The following is a 19639-nucleotide window of genomic DNA, read 5'->3' on the forward strand; positions in this document are numbered from 1 at the left end:
TACCATTCGGTTATGACCCAAACCTACTTCCTACAAAATTTTACCTTTTGAGATGACCCGGTTTAGGAGATTTAGTATGTAGTATTGATGTTCTTGTATTTATTGTTGAGTTTGATGTGTTATGAAAAAAAAAAGAGAGAAAGAGAAAAATATGAAAAAAAAAAAAAAGACAAAGTGTTTAGTTTCAATGATAGTTAGAAGTTGATGATGTTTTGTATATAGTTGTTTGCGTTGTTTAGTAGGGGAAATAAAATCGGGTCAAATCAATTAGTTCTTTCATATGTATTCCACCATTTTCCTACCTTTGCACCTACCCCGTTATAACCCGTAAGTCCTTCTTGATTCATAAGCATGCTAGATATTTGTTAGGAGGAAACTTGATTCTCATACAAGCTTATTGTCGCACACACATACATGCATTGAGTGGTTTAGCATAACATGCTAATTTTTCTTGTCACCGAGAGTTTTTGCGAGGGGTGTGTCTTGTGGTATGATTTAAGGTTAGTAAAAGGACGGCATATTTTAGCTTGGATTGCATGATTGATCGCTTGTGTTGTTAATAGTTTTGAATGGGTTGCTTGGGACAAGCAACGAGTAAGTGTGGGGATGTGACGGGTGGTCCGTAGGATAATCCTTAAAATGTCTAAATATATATATACATTCCATGCTTAATTCGGTTTATTGCTTGAACTTAGTAACTACGAGAGGTTTGATGTTGCAGGCACTAAAGGGCATAAGAAGTGGTTCTTATGAAGTTTGGACACGATGTTGGAAGTTGTAGAACAAGAATAGAGAATGAGGGATGTCACAAAGAAGAAATAAGGAAGAAAACTTCAGTGACCGCCGTAACCTACGGCTCCTGGCCGTAGGTTACGGCTCCCCATAAGTCCAAATTGCATTACCATAAAACAGGAGGGACAAGCCGTAAAGAACCAGTTAGAGCCGTAACCTACGGCTGAGGGCCGTAGGTTACGGCACCCTATGTTGACCTTGGAGCTGCTGACCGCCGTAACGACTGATCTTATTTTGTAACTTGCACATTTATTGGTCATTTGATGGGGTTTTATGGGGACTTATCATTGTCAATCGGTTACCAGTTGCTTGTGGACGAAAATTGGAGCATTTTTGGAGACATGGGACCTGGAAGAACAAGAGTTAATCTCTTGTTTTATGTTGGTGATTCCTTTGAACATTGAAACTTTTGTTATGATGTTTGTTCAAGCCATGAGTGGCTAAACATTTGATGATTGTCCTGGATTGAAGGTTTGATGGAGACATTTCATGTTTGAGTTTCTAATTTCTAGAATAACAATATTTATCTTTATGATTCGTTGTTGTGGTGTGTGATTGTTTGTTAGTAACGTGTTGATTCTTACGTTGAACTAATTAGAAACCATACGTTCTTGGTGCCGTTGGCAATCGAGATATCATGGGTATAGTTAGGCTTGGGTAAGGGTTGATTGATCATCGGGTAACAACCTCACGTTCTAGGAATCTGAGTACTTAGTTCCCTTTCATCACTGCAAGTAATCACACATGAGCTATGTCTATGTAGTTCTTTCTAGTGAAATGATAATATGAATGTCGTAACAAACCGGAAATCTAGGATGGTCATTTGTCTCTAATCTGTTTACAACCAACTCTTTTCTCTTGAATTTTAATTAGTTTAATTTAGTCTAAAACCAATTCACTCATATAAACTCTTGAAATCATATCTTTCTTGCAATTAGATTAATTTAGTTAAATTAGATAAACTTTCAAATAACACATATTCCACAAACTCCTGTGTTCGATACCCACTTACCGCTATCTACTTAGTAGTAATTGGATTAAATTTTATTGTGACCACGACATCACGTCAGCACCTTTCGGTATAAGTTCGCATTTTTTCGACGTTTTATGTCACTTGACGGTATAAACTTACGTTTTTATTGTACGATTATTGTCGGTTTAGGTCGTCGTTTACCTACTATTTAGCGCGGTTTTACGACACCGCCTCGCAACGCGGGGGTTAAATACTAGTTGAAAACAAATAAGGGTAATAATAATAATAATAATAATAATAATAATAATAATAATAATAATAATTTTGTACATTCAAACTCAACGACTTTTATAATATAGCAAGTCTTATATATGGCCCACAACATAAAGATTTTATGAAGAAAATGAATATATTACAATTTAAGTGTAAGTTTAGAGAGTTTTTTTTTTTGCAGAAGTAGGGGGTTTGAGTCCCTAAAGAGTGATATTAGGTGTTATGCAAGAAAAAAAGCACCTTTAGGTACCTTGCCATTCAGATCAGCGAAGCTTCACAAGGATTCTGCCAAAATTCTGTTAAAGATGTGACATCCCTGACCATGACTGAACCTCGCTGATTCAATCAGCAAATTTAAAAGAACCTCGCTGATTAGAATGGTGAAGCTTTGAACTTCGCTGATCAGATGAACAATGTTGAAGAAGATCGCTGATCAGATGAACAAGGCTTGAAGAACATCGCTGATTTCAACCACAAAGTTGAAGAAGATCACTGATATTAATGGCAATCTTGAAGAACCTCGCTGAATTGAAGGGCCTTCTTCAAAGGCTCGCTGATTTGAAGATAGATCTTAATGAAGTTCGCTTTTTTTGTTTGCAATCTTCAACATCTTCGCTGTTTTTAACAGCCATTTTAAATGAAATTCAATTTTTGGAAGTGGGTCCTTGTGTTTTGCTATAAGAAATAGAGAATGGTATATTCGAATATTAATAATTAATAAAACTAGAATAAATTGAAACACCAATTTTAAGTATTGAAACCCAGCAACAAATATTAATAAAACTAGAATATACTTTTAAAGAACGGACATAAACAAGAAAACCCCGTTCGTTAATACAAATAATACTGTATAATATTTATTGATGTCTAAGTATTTAGAAAAGAATAGTTATATATTTTCAACCCATATGGTGGTGGGCTCTAGCTGAAGTCTGGGTCCTTACCACTATAAATACCCATGGGATTAGGGTGTCAACCCACATCAAGATTGAAGTACCACAACAACCTTCTTTTTTCAGCTAATCCTAATAACCACAACAACTTTTCTTTTTTCACTTCATCCTATCAATTTACCGCCAAATTTCCTTCTGTTAGTTAATGGATTGTTTTCGGCCATACCTCGTTAGACTTTACTGGGGTGGTGTCTTTTCTTTTGTAAACAGGGTTGTTCAATTTGACCAATCCATGCTAACAACCACATTCCTTATGCGACACAAAATGTCTTATGAGGAATTGGTCGATTCAATCTGTAATCATGTTCGACTACAGAAAGAATCCGTTGTGGTTTCGATGTTATTAGGGTACACGTATCAAGGGACATCTTAGACAACAAAAATTTTCAATGAAGATGGCGTTGAAATGTTGCACTACTTAGCCGGAGTGTCTGAAGGCAACTTCATTGCCAAGATCTACGTTCAACGGGAGGCAGTTAATCCCCTCTGTCATATGAGTTTTACAAACCTTCTCCATGACATAACACAACATAATGTTGTTGACACCCAGTTATCCGATGATGATGGTGAAGGAGATGGGCAAACAACTCAAGAACACCACCTCATGCCGTCTGTTGAGAACCTAGTCGGTCCCGCTTCTCAATTTGTCGTTGGTGACGACAAAAATGTCGGCTTTGATGAGTCAGAAGTTTACAGCACAGAAGACAGTTCAGAAAGTGAGGAGCCCCCCCCCCATCAGATGACGCCTCTTCTGACGATGAGGCCGCAGTCAACGATCAAACTGTGTTGACCTTGTCTCAGCCAACGCATTCTAGGCCTATTGTTGCAGGTCCACATGATGACCCCCAAGAGGATGAGGAGCTTAGGGATTACATGTGTCCGGATTATGAAGATAACCCAATGGACATATGGAATCCAAAATCAAAACAAATTCGTCTGGGGATGTTTTTCAAGTCCAAACAGGATGTGGACCTTGCTGTTCGAGAGTGGAACATTCGCCGAGGAAGGGAAATATTCGTGGTGGATAGCAAACCAACTTTATACAAAGTTAAATGCTACACGAGAAACAAAAATTATAAAAACCCTTTCCCTGGTGCTCCTGTTTGACAATGGCGTGCAACCACATCAAAACAAAAACTACAACACCTGTGGCAGATTACCAACTGGGCACCTGCCTATAGTTTTTATTCAACTGTGGTGCGCAACAACAACAGATGCCTTAGATCTAAGGATATCGATGCAAACATCCTTCCACAAATTCGTACAGACATCGCGTTTAAGGTAAAACACATCAGGACGTTCATAAAGCAAACCATGTTTGTCGATGTTACGTATACAAAGGCGTGGCGGGGTAGAAGAAAGGCAATTGAGAGGATATATGGAACTTGGGACAGCAACTTTGCAGAGCTCCCGAAGTACGTGTTACGGCTTCAGTCTCGAAACCCTGGTACGGTGGTTAACTGGTTTCATCACCCACATTCGGCTCCAGGACATCCAACATTCAAATATGTTTTTTGGGCCTTCGGTCCCTCTATTAGTGTGTTCCGTCTATGCCAGCCTGTAATCTCCGTGGATGGCACACACTTGAAAGGTCCGTACCGCAGCAAGTTGTTGGTTGCGGTAACCAAAAACGCCAACAACTACATAATGCCATTAGCGTACGCTCTGGTTGACGAAGAGACTGTCCATAGTTGGTGTTGGTTTTTCCAAAATTTGAAGGAACACGTCACCACAAACTGTACTAGTAAAATATGTGTTCTATCAGACCGTCATGCTGGAATAATTAATGCCATGGAGAACCTCGAAGATTGGAAGGAACCAAAGGCGTACCATCGTTATTGTCTTCGACATGTAAGAAGCAATTTCAGTGGAAAGTATAAGAGTAAAAGCCTCAGGAAGCTGTGTTGGATGATTGGGAGCACAAGTCAACCATCGAAGTATCATTGGGCTGTGAGGGAAATGCAGATGCTAGATCAGGCAGCTTGGGACTATCTGAACAACATCGACAAAACTAAGTGGACTATTGTTCATGACCATAGAAACAGGCGTTGGGGCAACCTAACGACGAACATATCCGAGTCTATGAATAACGTCTTACGCGAAGCAAGACTGCTTCCTATAAAAGCGTTAATTCATTATACGTTTACCAAAGACGTATCCGAGTATGCCAGGCACTCGCACATGGCCCAAACCTGCAAGACCCCTCTACCGCCTCGCATTTGGTCCAGGTTTAACAAACTGTATTCGGTGGCAATGCAACATGAAGTGTCCGTGTATGATGTCACAGATCCTCGCTACTCAGTTGTTTCAAGGGACGAAGCGAACGATCGTGGTGGTAATGAGTACACCGTTGAATACATTCGTAGGTGGTGCTCATGTGGGAAATGGCAAATGCACAGATTTCCTTGTTCTCACACCATTGTTGTTTGCTCATGGAGGGGTGAGGAACCACACGAGGTTACGAATTCAAAATTCCCCACTACTACCTATCGGGAACAGTACAGCGGGCATTTTTACACGCTAGGCCCTAAGGAAGAGTGAGAAGAACCGCAGTGGAGAATTCAAGGGGACCCTTCAAGGGTTACAACACACCGTGGTAGGGTTCGTGCAAGAAGAATTCAAAATGAGATGGATGTCAACTATCGCAACGAACCCCAGGTCCGTCGATGCAGCATATGTGGAGAAACAGGCCACAACAGGAAGACCTGTGGCCGACATTAATTTATTATGTTTTTGTGGTTCGTTTGTGGTTTTTAGTGTTATCTGTTCTTGTGATGTCACTTCTAGACCTATCATTCCAGGGACGTTGATACAGTTGATGTGTATCCTCCTATGTTTTGTGTTTGGTATTTCTGTTTGAATTATGAGTTGGTGTAATTTAACAATTAAGACATTTGTTCCAAAATTCACTAACAAACATTAAACACAACAACACAAATATTAATGAATTGAAAGTACATAAGACAGCAGCTAAGGTAGAATATGGAATCAAAAGGATGAATCAGAATCGGTATCGTGATTCTCATACTGCTCCCATGGATCATCACTAACCACTGCGTCATCTGATAACGCGTTTGAGTCTCGATTGCTGTCGGATGGCTCAGTATGCCTACAGTAGTAGTGGTGTCCATAGCTGCATTGTGGTCTCCATAAGGCTGCCCCCCTTTCGACAACTGAGATGTACGGGCTGCTAGGGTTTTGCACAGAAGAGGGGTTTTATGGTGATGCCATGAAGGAAGTTTGATTTTGATTTTCCTGAATATGATAATCTGGACGGTAACGATGTTGGTCTAGCGTTGAAGGTCCAGGACGAGCACGCAGCTGTTCAGTGGAGGGGAGCACACTGTTAGGGTTTGCTTGTCGAGCAATATGGTTACGGTTGGGTTGGGGTTGAAGAAAGTTACGGTTGGGTTGTGGTACAACAGAGTTACGGTTGGGTTGTGGTTCAACATTTGCAGGTTTTGGCTCCCTTTCATGTATATGCAAATGAAAATGAATGTGGAATTCATTATCACCATTTGCCGTCCGAATGACTTATGAGGTGAGGTGAAGATGTGAAGACATATTGGTGTGATAGGTGGTATTTATAGAGAGGAGAAGTGTAGGGGTAATTATTAGAATACTAGTAAACATAATCTACTAATACAATAAACGAGAATAACCTTCCACTAAAGACAATCCCGATGAGGACATAAAGTGCTGATACAACAAACGACAAAAAACATTCAACTAAACACCAATACAACAAACATCCTGCAACAAAACAAGAAACCCTATTTCCAATGGTAGTCACCTCTAGATGATAGTTCTGAGTCTGACCCTTCTCCAGAATATGGGTTGTGCCAAACACAGGACCAATCTTCTTCTTCCTCATAGTTCCAAGCATCCTTTAGGACTTCTGGGTCGTAATCCTCCTCCGGGTTAGGGTTGAAATCAAACTATTGGTTGTCATAAATCCAAACTTTTTTAACAACGGGGATTTCTTCAACCTGTTTCTTTTTGCCAAGAACGTCCATCTGTTTCTCCAGTTGATGATTCACAACAGGACCGGAAGACGAACTTCCTTCCTTGACAGCTTCTGATTTTTCGATTTCTTTCCTACCTCCAAATCAGGAAGCTTTGGGGGTAGTTCCCATTCCAAACAAGCTTTGATGTCATCTTCACTCATGCAGTTGTTTTGGAAGTGGGAGAAGGGAGGTAACCGTTTCTTACCATTCCGCTTATCCATTACTAAGAATTGGTATTGCAAAGAAGAGTGATGAGGACCAATGGAGGGCTGCTTTGCAAGGGATTTTATAGAGAAAAAATTAGGGTTAAAAATGTAATTTTAGTTGGTGTTGGATGTAATTTTATTAAAATACCTTTTTAATACTTTTTATTAAATGATGGCCCACTGGTTCCATTACACCTGGCAATCTTCTAAAGATGCCCGCTCCACTATAAATATTGGCACATACCTCTATCTCAAATTGCACCAAACACACCCAACAAGTCTTTACCACATAAAATGAGGGACCATGAAAACTCGTTCTTGGTGCTGGAGGAAGTTTTTCCGGAACTCCCCCTGAAAAGATCCCTAGGAAGAGACGCCGGTATTATCACCCAACAAAAGATTCTAGTTCATGGTCGAAAATGTAATGGCATTTTATCAAAACGGGGATTCTTCTTTCTGTTACAGTGGATTCCTCGGAAGAAGACAACTCGGCTTGGAATTTTGGGGTGCACTACTTGGATATGAGAACTACGGTTACTTGTCGCCACTGGTAAGTACTTTAAGTATAGCTACTGCAAAAAAAAAAAGTCATTAATTGTTATTGCATTAATTGCAGCATGTGTGTGGTTGGGTTACCAGAATAATGAGGTTCAGATGGATTTTGATAACAAAATCTAGAAAACCAGAACAACTGTTTCCATGGACGATTCTGCCACCGCAATTCCTGGACCTTCTGGGTGACAATCCGAACCACCGTGCGTTACCTTTTGCGGTTGGATTAAAGGAACATTACCCTCCGTTTTGGGACATCAATACGGTAACACGTACATAAAATCCATTTTTATAAGAAAATATCCTTAAATTTTTAGTTTTTGTCTCAAGTGTATATTCCACTATGTGTTGACATACGAGACTGGTTCATGGTTCGTGTTGATATGCGGACACTTCACCTTACATTGTTACATCACTGGAACATGTGGTTCAAGCAGTTCTGATGGGTCCAACTTGATTCAAGTTAGGGTGTACCCAACCCTTCTAAAATTTGAATCATTATTCAAAATGTTTTTGGACCAAATTTTGTACTGGGAACATTCTGGACGGCCATACGTGGAGAAGACAATGGTGACACACACTGAAGTTTGCCAGCATGACAAGGAAAACCCAGGAGCTAATTCTGGGGTGTTAGTTTGTATGCTATTGAGTAAACTAGTTAATGACGACCAGCTCCGGATTGATGGGGATCTTGAAGAATCTTGCGCAAAATATAAACGGGAGATGGCGAAAGAGTTCTATGCAGCACGGTTTTCACCGGCTAATGTGTAATACAACAAAAACAATTTGTAATCATCCTTTATATTATGTTTAAATTAATAAATTATTTGGGCCAGGTTGGTCGTTTTTGACAAAACAAAAAAACGAGTTTTAACGAGTTTCGGGCCCTTCTTAATCAGCCGAAATGCTTTCCGCCGAGAAGACGCCCCTGGTCCAGGGACAAATTTACCCCTCCTTATAAGTTAGAGACAAACGAACCCGGTGGCGGGAGGCACACGGGTGAGGAAACGGCCACGGAAAAGGCAACGTTGGTCGTTTTTTGATAAAACCAAAAAATGAGTTTTAACGACTTTCGGGCCCCTCTGAATGAGCCGAAATGCTTTCCGCCGACAAGACGCCCCTGGTCCAGGGAAAAATTTACCCCTCCTTATAAGTTAGAGACAAACGAACCCGGTGGCGGGAGCCACACGGGTGAGGAAACGGCCACGGAAAAGGCCACGTTGGTCTTTTTTGATAAAACAAAAAAATGAGTTTTAACGACTTTCGGGCCCCTCTGAATGAGCCGAAATGCTTTCCGCCGACAAGACCCCCCTAGTCCAGGGACAAATTTACCCCTCCTTATAAGTTAGAGACAAACGAACCCGGTGGCGGGAGCCACACGGGTGAGGAAACGGCCACGGAAAAGGCCACGTTGGTCGTTTTTTGACAAAACAAAAAAGGGAGTTTGAACGACTTCGGGCACCTCTGAATGAGCCGAAATGCTTTCCGCCGACAAGACGCCCCTGTTCCCGGGACAAGTTTACCCCTCCTTATAAGTTAGAGACAAACGAACCCGGTGGCGGGAGGCACATGGGTGAGGAAACGGCCACGGAAAAGGCCACGTTGGTCGTTTTTTGACAAAACAAAAAAAATGAGTTTTAAAGACTTTCGGGCCCTTCTTAATCAGCCGAAATGCTTTCCGCCGAGAAGACGCCCATGGTCTAGGGACAAATTTACCCCTCCTTATAAGTTAGAGACATACGAACCCGGTGGCGGGAGCCGCACGGGTGAGGAAACGGCCACGGAAAAGGCCAGGTTGGTCGTTTTTTGACAAAACAAAAAAATGAGTTTTAACGACTTTCGGGCCCCTCTGAATGACCCGAAATGTTTTCCCCCGACAAGACGCCCCTGGTCCAGGGACAAATTTACCCCTCCTTATAAGTTAGAGACAAACGAACCCGGTGGCGGGAGCCACACGGGTGTGGAAACGGCCACGGAAAAGGCCACGAAGGTCGTTTTTTGACGAAACCAAAAAAAGGAGTTTTAACGACTTTCGGGCACCTCTGAATGAGCCAAAATGCTTTCCGCCAACAAGACGCCCCTGGTCCCCGGACAAGTTTACCCCTCCTTATAAGTTAGAGACAAACGAACCCGGTGGCGGGAGGCACACGGGTGAGGAAACGGCCGCGGAAAAGGCTACGTTGGTCGTTTTTTGACAAAACAAAAAAAAATAGTTTTAACGACTTTCGGGCCCTTCTTAATCAGCCGAAATTCTTTCCGCCGAGAAGACGCCCCTGGTCCAGGGACAAATTTACCCCTCCTTATAAGTTAGAGACAAACGAACCCGGTGGCGAGAGCCGCACGGGTGAGGAAACGGCCACGGAAAAGGCCAGGTTGGTCGTTTTTTGACAAAACAAAATAAAATATCATAAACAAAATACAAGGATAAAAATAAAAGTCGAATGGCTACAAACAACGCCATTTATACAACTCGTTAGCCATGTAGCGCCGCTACTTGATACAAGCGTCTTCAGCATCACTGTTTACATGGAGCGACTTGCCTCTTACAAGGTTCTCCATCGTCATACAAACAAGCACCCCTGAATTAGCAATGTTACCATTGTCCTGAGGCACAACATCTTGAACTACACCAAAGGAAAGTTTTTTATTTGTGCGGTATTTCGAGTTTCGCCAATAGTTAATCTGGTCCAAAAAGTGCTTAAAGAAGATCGGAAAAATGTCCATAACATGATCAACCAGCCGTCGTTTTTCATTTCCCCATCTTTTATCAGTCCAAAATTGAGTAATTTCCATGGTAAACATATGGACACGAAATAGTAACCAGTCCTCTTGCTTCATCCATAACGGGATATACATATAATCAACATCCCAAAATGGAGGATATGGTTCCTTCCTTCCAGCCATGTCTAACGCCCTTAAACAGTCCTTCGTGTAACACACATCTTCATAAAATTGCGGGGGTAACACCGTCCAAGGCAATTTCTTAGACGGGTTTTTTAAAATTTTGGACTTTCTAAGACACATTAGCCTTAAGGTCCACGCTTCAACATGCTGCAGAATGATACAAATAAATATAGTCAGTGCTTGGTATGGATTAGTATAATAACAAATATATGTTTGTAAGCTTACAAGGTCATTTACGCAACCGTAGGCTACCCCAAAAGTTTCTATGTAGCGGTTTTTCACCTAAGAAGCGAGAATAGCAAAATGGAGAATCCCCGTTGCGGTAAAACTCCTCAACATTAGTTGACCATTTCCCGGACTCATCTGTTGGAACACCAAAAATACTACCTTCTACACGATTTTCGGCCGGTTTTGTCAGCGACTTATGCGAGGACGACCCGGGGTTATGTTGGATAACGTTTCGGGTAAGAGAATCAGAAGACGAGGTGTTGGACTGACTGGTTGGACGCCTTAACTTATTTGTTATCATACTTGACATTTTCGGGACGGGAAGCAGATTATGTTGTTCTTCGGAAACTTGCTTGTCGTGACGTTGTGCCATGGTTGAGTAATATGAGTGAAGTTTTGTGTGGTTATGAGATGGGAAAGTGGGGGTGTATTTATAGTGGTATGAAATAGAACAAAATCTCAACAACTTAATATTTAAATCAAATACTGACAAAATAAAGGAAAGTAGAAACTTAATATTAAAATATTTTATGCTCATGGAAATACAATAAGATACAACAACTTAGTTGGATGGGGGTGGATGATTAAATAGGTTCAAATCTAAATCAAGTCCCCATTCCAAGGGAGTGGGTTCTACATTTGAGTAATTTGCACGAGGATCTTCCGAACTTTGATGTGGTGGAAAATAATTGAAGTCAGCCTGCGTATCCGGAAAAAATGTCAACATTTGTGATGCGGGGGTTGTATACATCGGGGGATTATTTTGGACATTCGACGTATATATTTGGTTGTCAGTAACCACAGTATTAACGTCCCCACCGATGTCGTCGGATATTCTATTAGCAGCCCAAAAATTTGGGTGGTCAACATCATTATAATTTTGATTCACACCCAAATTACCACTTTCGTTCACAAATGAAGGCCCCCTTGTTCCATATTGTCTAACTCGAGGATATGCCATTGATCATCAATTTGAGTTTCGTTAAAACATGACGGCCCCCTTTGTTCCATATTCATGCCCCAATTGGAACCTCCACCCCCGTCAACATTTGAACCTCCTTGTTGACATTGCCATCGCCTGTGTAACCTCTGCGGACGAGGACTTGTGACTCGGATATTGTGAGTATCCTTCTTGCCGTGACATTTCCGTAGCTCGATAAGCAGCAGCTTGGGCCAACTCTAGATCATCACACCGTTGTATTACCCCCATTGCATCCGTCTAAATAAATAAAAAAAGAGTTAGTTCACAACGTATTAATTTAGAGTCTCTAACATGAATAAATCTAAACTAATATATATATACCAGCATTTGGGCACGAGCCCCATCATCTTGGAAACCACGCATTGGAACTGCCGAAGACCTTGGATTTGTCAAATAGAGCACTGTATGGTTCATGAACCAAGACATATAATCGTCTATGACCGGATAAGAGGTGATTGTTTCTCCCTCGACAACCGAGTCATGACGATGGTACCAAGCATAAACATAAACATCATGTCGTATGGTCCAGTCCCAACCAGTTTTCCCAATCCAAGTCGTTTTATGCAGTCTGGCAAGCTCTTCAACGGTTAACGGTATACTGGGAGGTATATGTTGAACCATGCCAAACTGCCGCATAACCCGTTGCGGGTAATGATGCTCGACATTTTCCCAGTAAATCAGCGGGCATGTGCTCCTCCAACTAGAACTCCCACTAGTGCAAATTTCCGGGAGTCTACCGATAACATCATCGTACCGTGTCCAAATAAACTGCATTAAAAAATTGAATAGTTTAGAAACAACTACATAAAATTATGTGTATTTTCCTAAAACTGGCGTACCATCTCCTCGCGAACCGACTGCAGTTGAGATCGATAAGATCTAAGACAGTGCGTGGGGGCGTCAACATGATTAAGGTTTCCCTTCCAGCTACAAAAAATAATAAGTTCAAAAAATTAATATTATATATTTAAGTTTCTATAATTTATTCATAAACAATTTTATACTTAATCAGCTTACAACATACCGAGCAGCTAAAGGCGCGTCGTAGTTAAACCGGTGGTAGGGCTCCGGTGCAACACAACGGATCCTCTCCCAGGCCCAGACTTGCAGAATTGACATTGGTCCGCTAAGGCTTACGGCATCGGGTGCTGTAGCGTTACACAGGTTTCTGTAGAGACAGCTTAAAACAGCACTGCCCCAGCTAATATTAACACACGAACTTAAATCCTCTAAGTATTGTAATAAATGAAGATTAATCCAGTTGTTCGAATTATCTGGAAAAACTGTACAACCTATTAGATAAAATATTATTAAACGTGCACGTATAATGCACTGATCGTCCGTAGCCGCAACTTCAGAAAAAGTAGAATCTAACTCAGAGATAATACGGACAGAACTAATCCGTTTACCGTTGAGTTGATTATTCGCTGGAGTGAACCCAAGAAGGCGTTCACACTTCTCCGCAGCCTCAGAAAATGTAAGGGCGTTATCCGCCCCACATACCGGCACCCCCTCAATAGGCAGGCCCCACAAGACGTTAACGTCTTGTAATGTGACAGTTGTTTCCCCCACTGGAAGATGAAACGTGTGGGTTTCATGCCTCCACTGCTCAACCAACGCCGTTATTAAAGCGTGGTCTATATAACGGTACCCACTATCAAGCAACCCACCAAACCCTGCTTCACGTATATAACCTTCTACACGTGGTCCTATAGGCTTTTGCCTCACCAACTTCCAAAACGAACGATCAGAACGCTTGATGTTTATGGATGATCGGAATTTTTCTGGGTTATTATAAACCTCTAACGCACGGTGTTTCTTATGTAAAAACAAAACCTCGTTACTGAGAGGACCAGGATTCAACTTCAACTGATAACTCATTTTTAACTTTGAGATCTTCTTGTGCGTGCTTAAACTAGGGTGAGGTTTTGTTCTTGATGGTTTGTGTGAAAGTTTCTTGGCTACGGTTTTTAAGTTTGTATCAATAAACCCCATTGTATGTACATATACGTAGCAACAAAGGTATCTTGATTCCATTGATGATCTGATAAACCACCAGATTCTGCAACCTACTATTCTGAATTTTAGGGGTGATTAGATGGCTCTATACCAAATATTATTTCCCTATGGTTAAAAGAATGCTGCAACACTCAATTCAAATTGAAGAGACTACTCTCTGCAAAAATACTATTTCACTATTTGAAACTTTGTCATTCACACACACCTCTATATTTTAAGTTACCAATGCCATGTGGGTGATGGAAGGCAGACAAAAATCTGAAAAGCATTCACTGTGAACCTGTTACACCTTCAAAAAATAATCAGCAAAGCTTTATAACTATGCTTATAAAATTAGCGAACCTTGGTAACTTTGCTTATGAAATCAATGAAGCTTGATAACTTTGCTTGGGAAATCAACGAAGCTTGATAACTTTTCCCTTCAATTCGGCGAGGTTCTTGAAGATTGCCCTTCAATTCGGCGAGGTTCTTGAAGATTGCCCTTCAATTCGGCGAGGTTCTTCAAAATTGCCCTTCAATTCAGCGAGTTTCTTCAAGATTGCCCTTCAATTCAGCGAGGTTCTTCAACTTTGTTGTTCAAATCAACGAACCTTGAGTAAATTGTTCATCAAATCAGCGAGATGAGATGAACACACTCAAAAATATAACATTAAAACCCTTAGATTGATTTGCAAAAGTTGAATACAATTAGCCCCCAAATCTCTCTAGAATGTGTGTTCTTAAAACTCTAATCATCTCTATCTATTTATAGCCTTTACCATTTTAGGCTAATTACATTTAAATCCCTAGAGATAATAACTTACTAAAAGGGGCACTAAACATGAAAACTAATTAACTAAGATAATAAATATATTTTGTCTAAACAAAATATATTTAATTAACCAAAGCAATATAACTATCATATCTCGAACTTTCACACGCCATATCTTTCTTCGAACTCATCGTGTCGAATTGCGTGTTGACTTTGACTTGCTGGAATTGACTTCGACACGTTGGCGTTGACTTTGTTGACTTGATTCGTTGATAACATTAGAGTACATGATTTAGACCCAACAATCTCCCCCTTTGGCTAATGATATCAAACTCTTGCATCATCTTTAGAACCGTCAACATCATGCATGATGTGATCTTCAATTTGGCAAGCTTTAGTCTCAATTTTAGACCCAACACCCCTCCTTAAAACATAGAGACAAACGGACACGGAAAAGGCCAGCCTGGGCCTTTTTTGCCAAAATGTAAAAAATGCGTTTTATGGACTTTCGGACCCCTCGAAATGAGGGGAAAAGCCCTTCGGCGAGAAGACGCCCATGGTCCAGGTACACATTGATCCCTCCATAAAGCATAGAGACAAACGATGACGGTAACGGGCGCCGCACCAGTGAGGAAAGGGACACGGAAAAGGCCAGCCTGGGCCTTTTTTTCCAAAATGTAAAAAAAATGAGTTTTATGGACTTTCGGGCCCCTCGAAATGAGGGGAAAAGCCCTTCGGCGAGAAGACACCCGTGGTCGAGGTACACATTGACCCCTCCTTAAAACATAGAGACAAACGATGACGGTAACGGGCGCCGCACAGGTGAGGAAACAGATACGGAAAAGGTCAGCCTGGGCCTTTTTTGCCAAAATGTAAAAAAATGAGTTTTATGGACTTTCAGGCCCCTCGAAATGAGGGGAAAAGCCCTTCGACGAGAAGTTGCCCGTGGTCCAGGTACACATTGACCCATCCTTAAAACATAGAGACAAACGGTGACGATAACAGGTGCTGCTTCGGTGAGGAAACGGACACGGAAAAGGCCAGCCTGGGCCTTTTTTGCCAAAATGTAAAATACAAAAAAAAGGAAGAAAACACTTATTTTCAAATAAATAACATAAACAAAATACAATGATAAACATAAAAACCTAGAGGCTACAAACAACGTCATTTATACAACTCGTTAGCCATGTGGCGCTGGTACTTGATACAAGGTCTTCTAGAATTTTTTGCATTAATAGGTGTTTTGAAATAAAAAAGAGTGTTTGTAGGTGGTCATGAAAATTGTTTTCATCTCTAGGTGGGTCGCTGCTTCAAACAGCGAAGCTAACACATTGCAGCAAAAGCTGCAGAAAAGAAAGAACACCCAGAAGGTCGTTGTTTCAGGATGCAAAGTTGCTGGAAGGTCGCTGTTTCAGTATGCATATAGATTAGTTCGCTGTTTCAACTTGCAAAGTACTCAAGATCGCTGTTTGATCCAGAAAACCTTTAATAGTTCGTTGTTTAATCAATAAAAAGTGACATAGTTTGTTGTTTCATCAATAAATGTTCTTATAGTTCGCTGTATGAAGCGGAATACTCATATAGTTCACTGCTTCGTCCTTATATCTCCATAAGTTCGTTGTTTCATCTTTCAAAAGTCACCTAGTTTGCTGTTTCAACCATAAATCTTGCTAAGTTTGCTATTCCAAGTAGAAAAGTCTTTTAATGCAGAATTAAAGTGGTTGTTTCTCTCTGATGGGTCTTTCAAAAATTTTGGCAGCATTATAAAAGTGATTCTGCAATGTTTCACGTGAACCTGAACATGTAAGAAATTCACATGCTACCCTTTCTTAAAGCAGCTGCCTTCTTACCATGCAAAGAAAGGAAACAGTTAAAATGACTATACCAGCAGAACTTGAATTCAGACTACATTTGAAAACAAAGGTGAGCAGAATAGATGTAAGAATTATTAAATCAAATAGCAGTGAACAGAATACGTATGAGGTTGAATATAAACCCATACTACCTTCATTTCAAAAATCAAAGAAAGCCACCAAGAACAATTACTTAGCAAATACAACCTTCTGTGACACCTTCAATCCGTTTACAATGAATTTCGAATGTAATCCTGGCCCTCTTAGTGACAACTAGTTGTTTTTGAACAAGGATCACCGTGCACTGGAGGTGTTCAAGAATCCCGAAAATTTCCGTCACCCTATAAATATTAAAAGATCAGATCGTACCTTTTGGAAGCATCTTAAATAGCATCCCGTTGGACCATGAGTAGAAGTGTTAATACGTGCAGCTGGATTCGGTGGGATACTCGACAGTGGGTACCGGTATATAGACCACGCATTAATAAACGTGTTGGTTGAGCGGTGGAGGCCAGAAACCCACACGTTTCCCTACCTTTTAGTGAAACGAATGTGACCTTACAGGATGTAAATGTTTTATGGGGGCTACCAATAGAGGGGATGCCTGTAAGTGGGGCCGACTATGCGATAACATTCTCTGGGGCAACGAATATGTGTCAAACTCTGCTTGGGTTTACCCCGGCACAGCATCACGTGAGGGGCAAAAGGGTTAGTTCGGTGCGCATTCTAGAAGAAATAAAGTCGGACTTTTCTAAAAATGAGGCATCGGATTTTGAGTGCATTATTCGTGCACGCCTAATAATCCTTTATTTGATAGGCTGCACGGTATTACCCGATAACGTGAACAACTGGATAGGTCTAAATCTTTTAGAGTTTCTAGAGGATTTGACGGCATGTTCGGGTGTTACTTAGGGTAGTGCTGCATTATGCAGCCTTTACAGAAACCTTTGTAACGCTGCAGCACCTGATGCTGTAAGCGTTACCGGCCCAATGTCGATTTTACAAGTGTGGGCGTGGGAGAGGTTTCGTTGTTTTGTGCCTGAGATTGCTCTGTTCCACTACAACGCATCGTTAGTTGCCCGGTATAATAAAGTTTAAAATTTTAAAAAGAGTAAATTACAAGTTTTGTCCTTTATGTTTACATCAAATTGCAGGCGCTGTCCTTTATCTTTAAAATTGATGAGTTTTGTACTTAATGTTTCAAAATCTTACATGTTATGTCCTTTAGGCCAAACCCAGTTAAATTTTTTGGTTAAATCTGGTCATCTGCCTTGCAATTTTGTATAGTATTTAGAGGCTAGTTTCAAAAAAAATAAAAAGATTTATAAAGAAGCCATCTCTCTCCTTATATCATACGCAGATGGTGGTGGATGGGTGGTTAAATGGTGGTTACTGATTTCTATATAAACGAGAGTGAAAAGAGGTTTCGGGTTTAAAGATGTTGGTGGTGCTCGGAACAAGATCACTATTTGTCGAATCTGAGGAGTTACACCATCAAGCATCCTCCATTGCAGATCTGGTGGTGCTTGGAACAAGAGAGATTGAAAAGAGGTTTCGGGTTTAAAGATGTTGGTGGTCCTCGGAACAAGGCCACCGTACAACCACCTCCGCTGCAACAAAACCGACTCCAAACACCATCACCGCACCAGCGGTTACCGCTCATACTCACCGTCCCACCACCACCACCACCACCATCTTCCAGATCTGTTTCTGAACTTAATGTAATAAAAAAGGGTGCATCAAACTTAGTCATTTTCTGGGTTACCTTTCTAGAGTGTGTGGCGCATTTCTTGAGGCAAGTGGCTGAATGCATCAAATTGGGATTATTAATCTAGAAATTGGGTGTTGAAAATTTGGAGAATTATGAATAACAGGGATGAAATTTGGTTTGGGAAACAGAGATTTGGGTTGGGTAACATGCTTTGATTGGTTTTGGGGGTTTTTAGGTAGGGGAGTTGATTTGGAGATGATGGTGGTTGTAGATAATGGAGGGTGGTGGCGGTGGTGACTGACAGCGGTTGTTGATTAATGGTGGTGGTGGTGGAATGGTGGTGGTGGAGGGTGGTTGAATGGTGGTTACTGATTTCTATATAAATATATATATATATATATATATATATATATATATATATATATATATATATATATAGCTAAAAATAATAATAACTTTTAAAATTATTTTGTTTTATTTTTTTTAATAATACAAAATAAACAGGGTAAAAAGACTAAAATACCCTTGGAGTGACCAGATTTAACAAAAAAAATCTAACTGGTTTAGCCTAAAGGACATAACTTTCAAGATTTTGGAACATTAAGGACAGAACCCGTCAATTTTAAAGGCAAAGGACAGCGTCTGCAATTTGATGTAAACATAAAGGACAAAACTTTTAATTTACTTTTTTAAAAATATTTAACTTCAGTAGGTAGATTATATTATGTTAACTTATTATTTACCTTTGTAGGTGGAAGGGGAGCCTAACCTGTACAGACGTTCTGACCCATTGCCTAAAACATATAGATCCCAACTGCAGTTTTTGAACGAGGCAATGGTATGCTACTTAGTTGTGTTTATGTAAAAGTTATTTGACCACGTTGCTAAAGTTTGAAAATTTTTTGTTTCAGTGTTTATAACTAGAGACCATACGATGAGGTTGTGGATAGACTCCCCGAAGTATGTAGGAGTGGTATGGCCATTTGGAGGAGCGTTTGCCCTCTGTTATACTTCGAGGTTGTCGAGCATCACTATCTGCAACGCGTTATGAGGCAGTTTGGTGTGGTTCAGTATATACCAGCTCCAATTAGCATAAGTATTTCTGAGCATGCCAGACTTCATTCATTAAACCGTATCGGGAAAACCAGGTGGAACTGGAGATCTCGCCACAATCCGTATGTTCGTGGTTGGGACCAATGTCATGATAACGTGGTAAACGGAAAATTAATCACATCTTATTCCATCGCCAACGATTATATGGCTTGGTATATGCAGCATACGGTGTTGTATTTGACTAACCCACGGTTACCATCTAGCCCTATGAGTGGGTACCAAGATGAAGGAGCAAGAGTCCAAATGATGGTATATTTACCTTTATTATTATTCATCATATTGTTAAATAAAAATTAACTTTTTGTTAAATAATAATTAACTA

The 19639-nt window shown here is 40.6% G+C and overlaps 2 protein-coding genes across 2 annotated transcripts; one reads left to right on the plus strand and one right to left on the minus strand.

Moving 5' to 3' along the window:
• The first annotated feature begins 4305 nt into the window (after positions 1-4305).
• Positions 4306-5532, plus strand: LOC110932178. The gene has a single exon (XM_022175532.1). It carries the CDS (start codon positions 4306-4308, stop codon positions 5530-5532), a length of 1227 nt encoding a protein of 408 aa, XP_022031224.1.
• Positions 5533-11930: 6398 nt separating this feature from the next.
• Positions 11931-13865, minus strand: LOC110932177 (serine/threonine-protein phosphatase 7 long form homolog). The gene is made up of 5 exons (XM_022175531.1): positions 13280-13865; positions 12895-13162; positions 12710-12797; positions 12192-12638; positions 11931-12107 (listed from the first exon to the last, which is right to left on the minus strand). The coding sequence occupies exons 1-5, from the start codon at positions 13863-13865 to the stop codon at positions 11931-11933; spliced, it is 1566 nt and encodes a 521-aa protein (XP_022031223.1).
• Positions 13866-19639: the final 5774 nt, after the last annotated feature.

The sequence above is a fragment of the Helianthus annuus genome, chromosome 3 (genome assembly GCF_002127325.2).
Source record: "Helianthus annuus cultivar XRQ/B chromosome 3, HanXRQr2.0-SUNRISE, whole genome shotgun sequence".
NCBI lineage: Eukaryota > Viridiplantae > Streptophyta > Magnoliopsida > Asterales > Asteraceae > Helianthus > Helianthus annuus.

Excerpts from the sequence above, each read along its gene's own strand:
- LOC110932178 (XM_022175532.1), top strand. The coding sequence starts at position 4,306 with ATGTTTGTCGATGTTACGTATACAAAGGCGTGGCGGGGTAGAAGAAAG.
- LOC110932177 (XM_022175531.1), bottom strand. The coding sequence starts at position 13,865 with ATGGGGTTTATTGATACAAACTTAAAAACCGTAGCCAAGAAACTTTCA. Across the intron at positions 13,163-13,279 it reads AGCGAATAATCAACTCAACG|GTTGTACAGTTTTTCCAGAT; the intron begins GTAAACGGATTA and ends TTTATCTAATAG. Across the intron at positions 12,798-12,894 it reads GACGCGCCTTTAGCTGCTCG|CTGGAAGGGAAACCTTAATC; the intron begins GTATGTTGTAAG and ends TATTTTTTGTAG.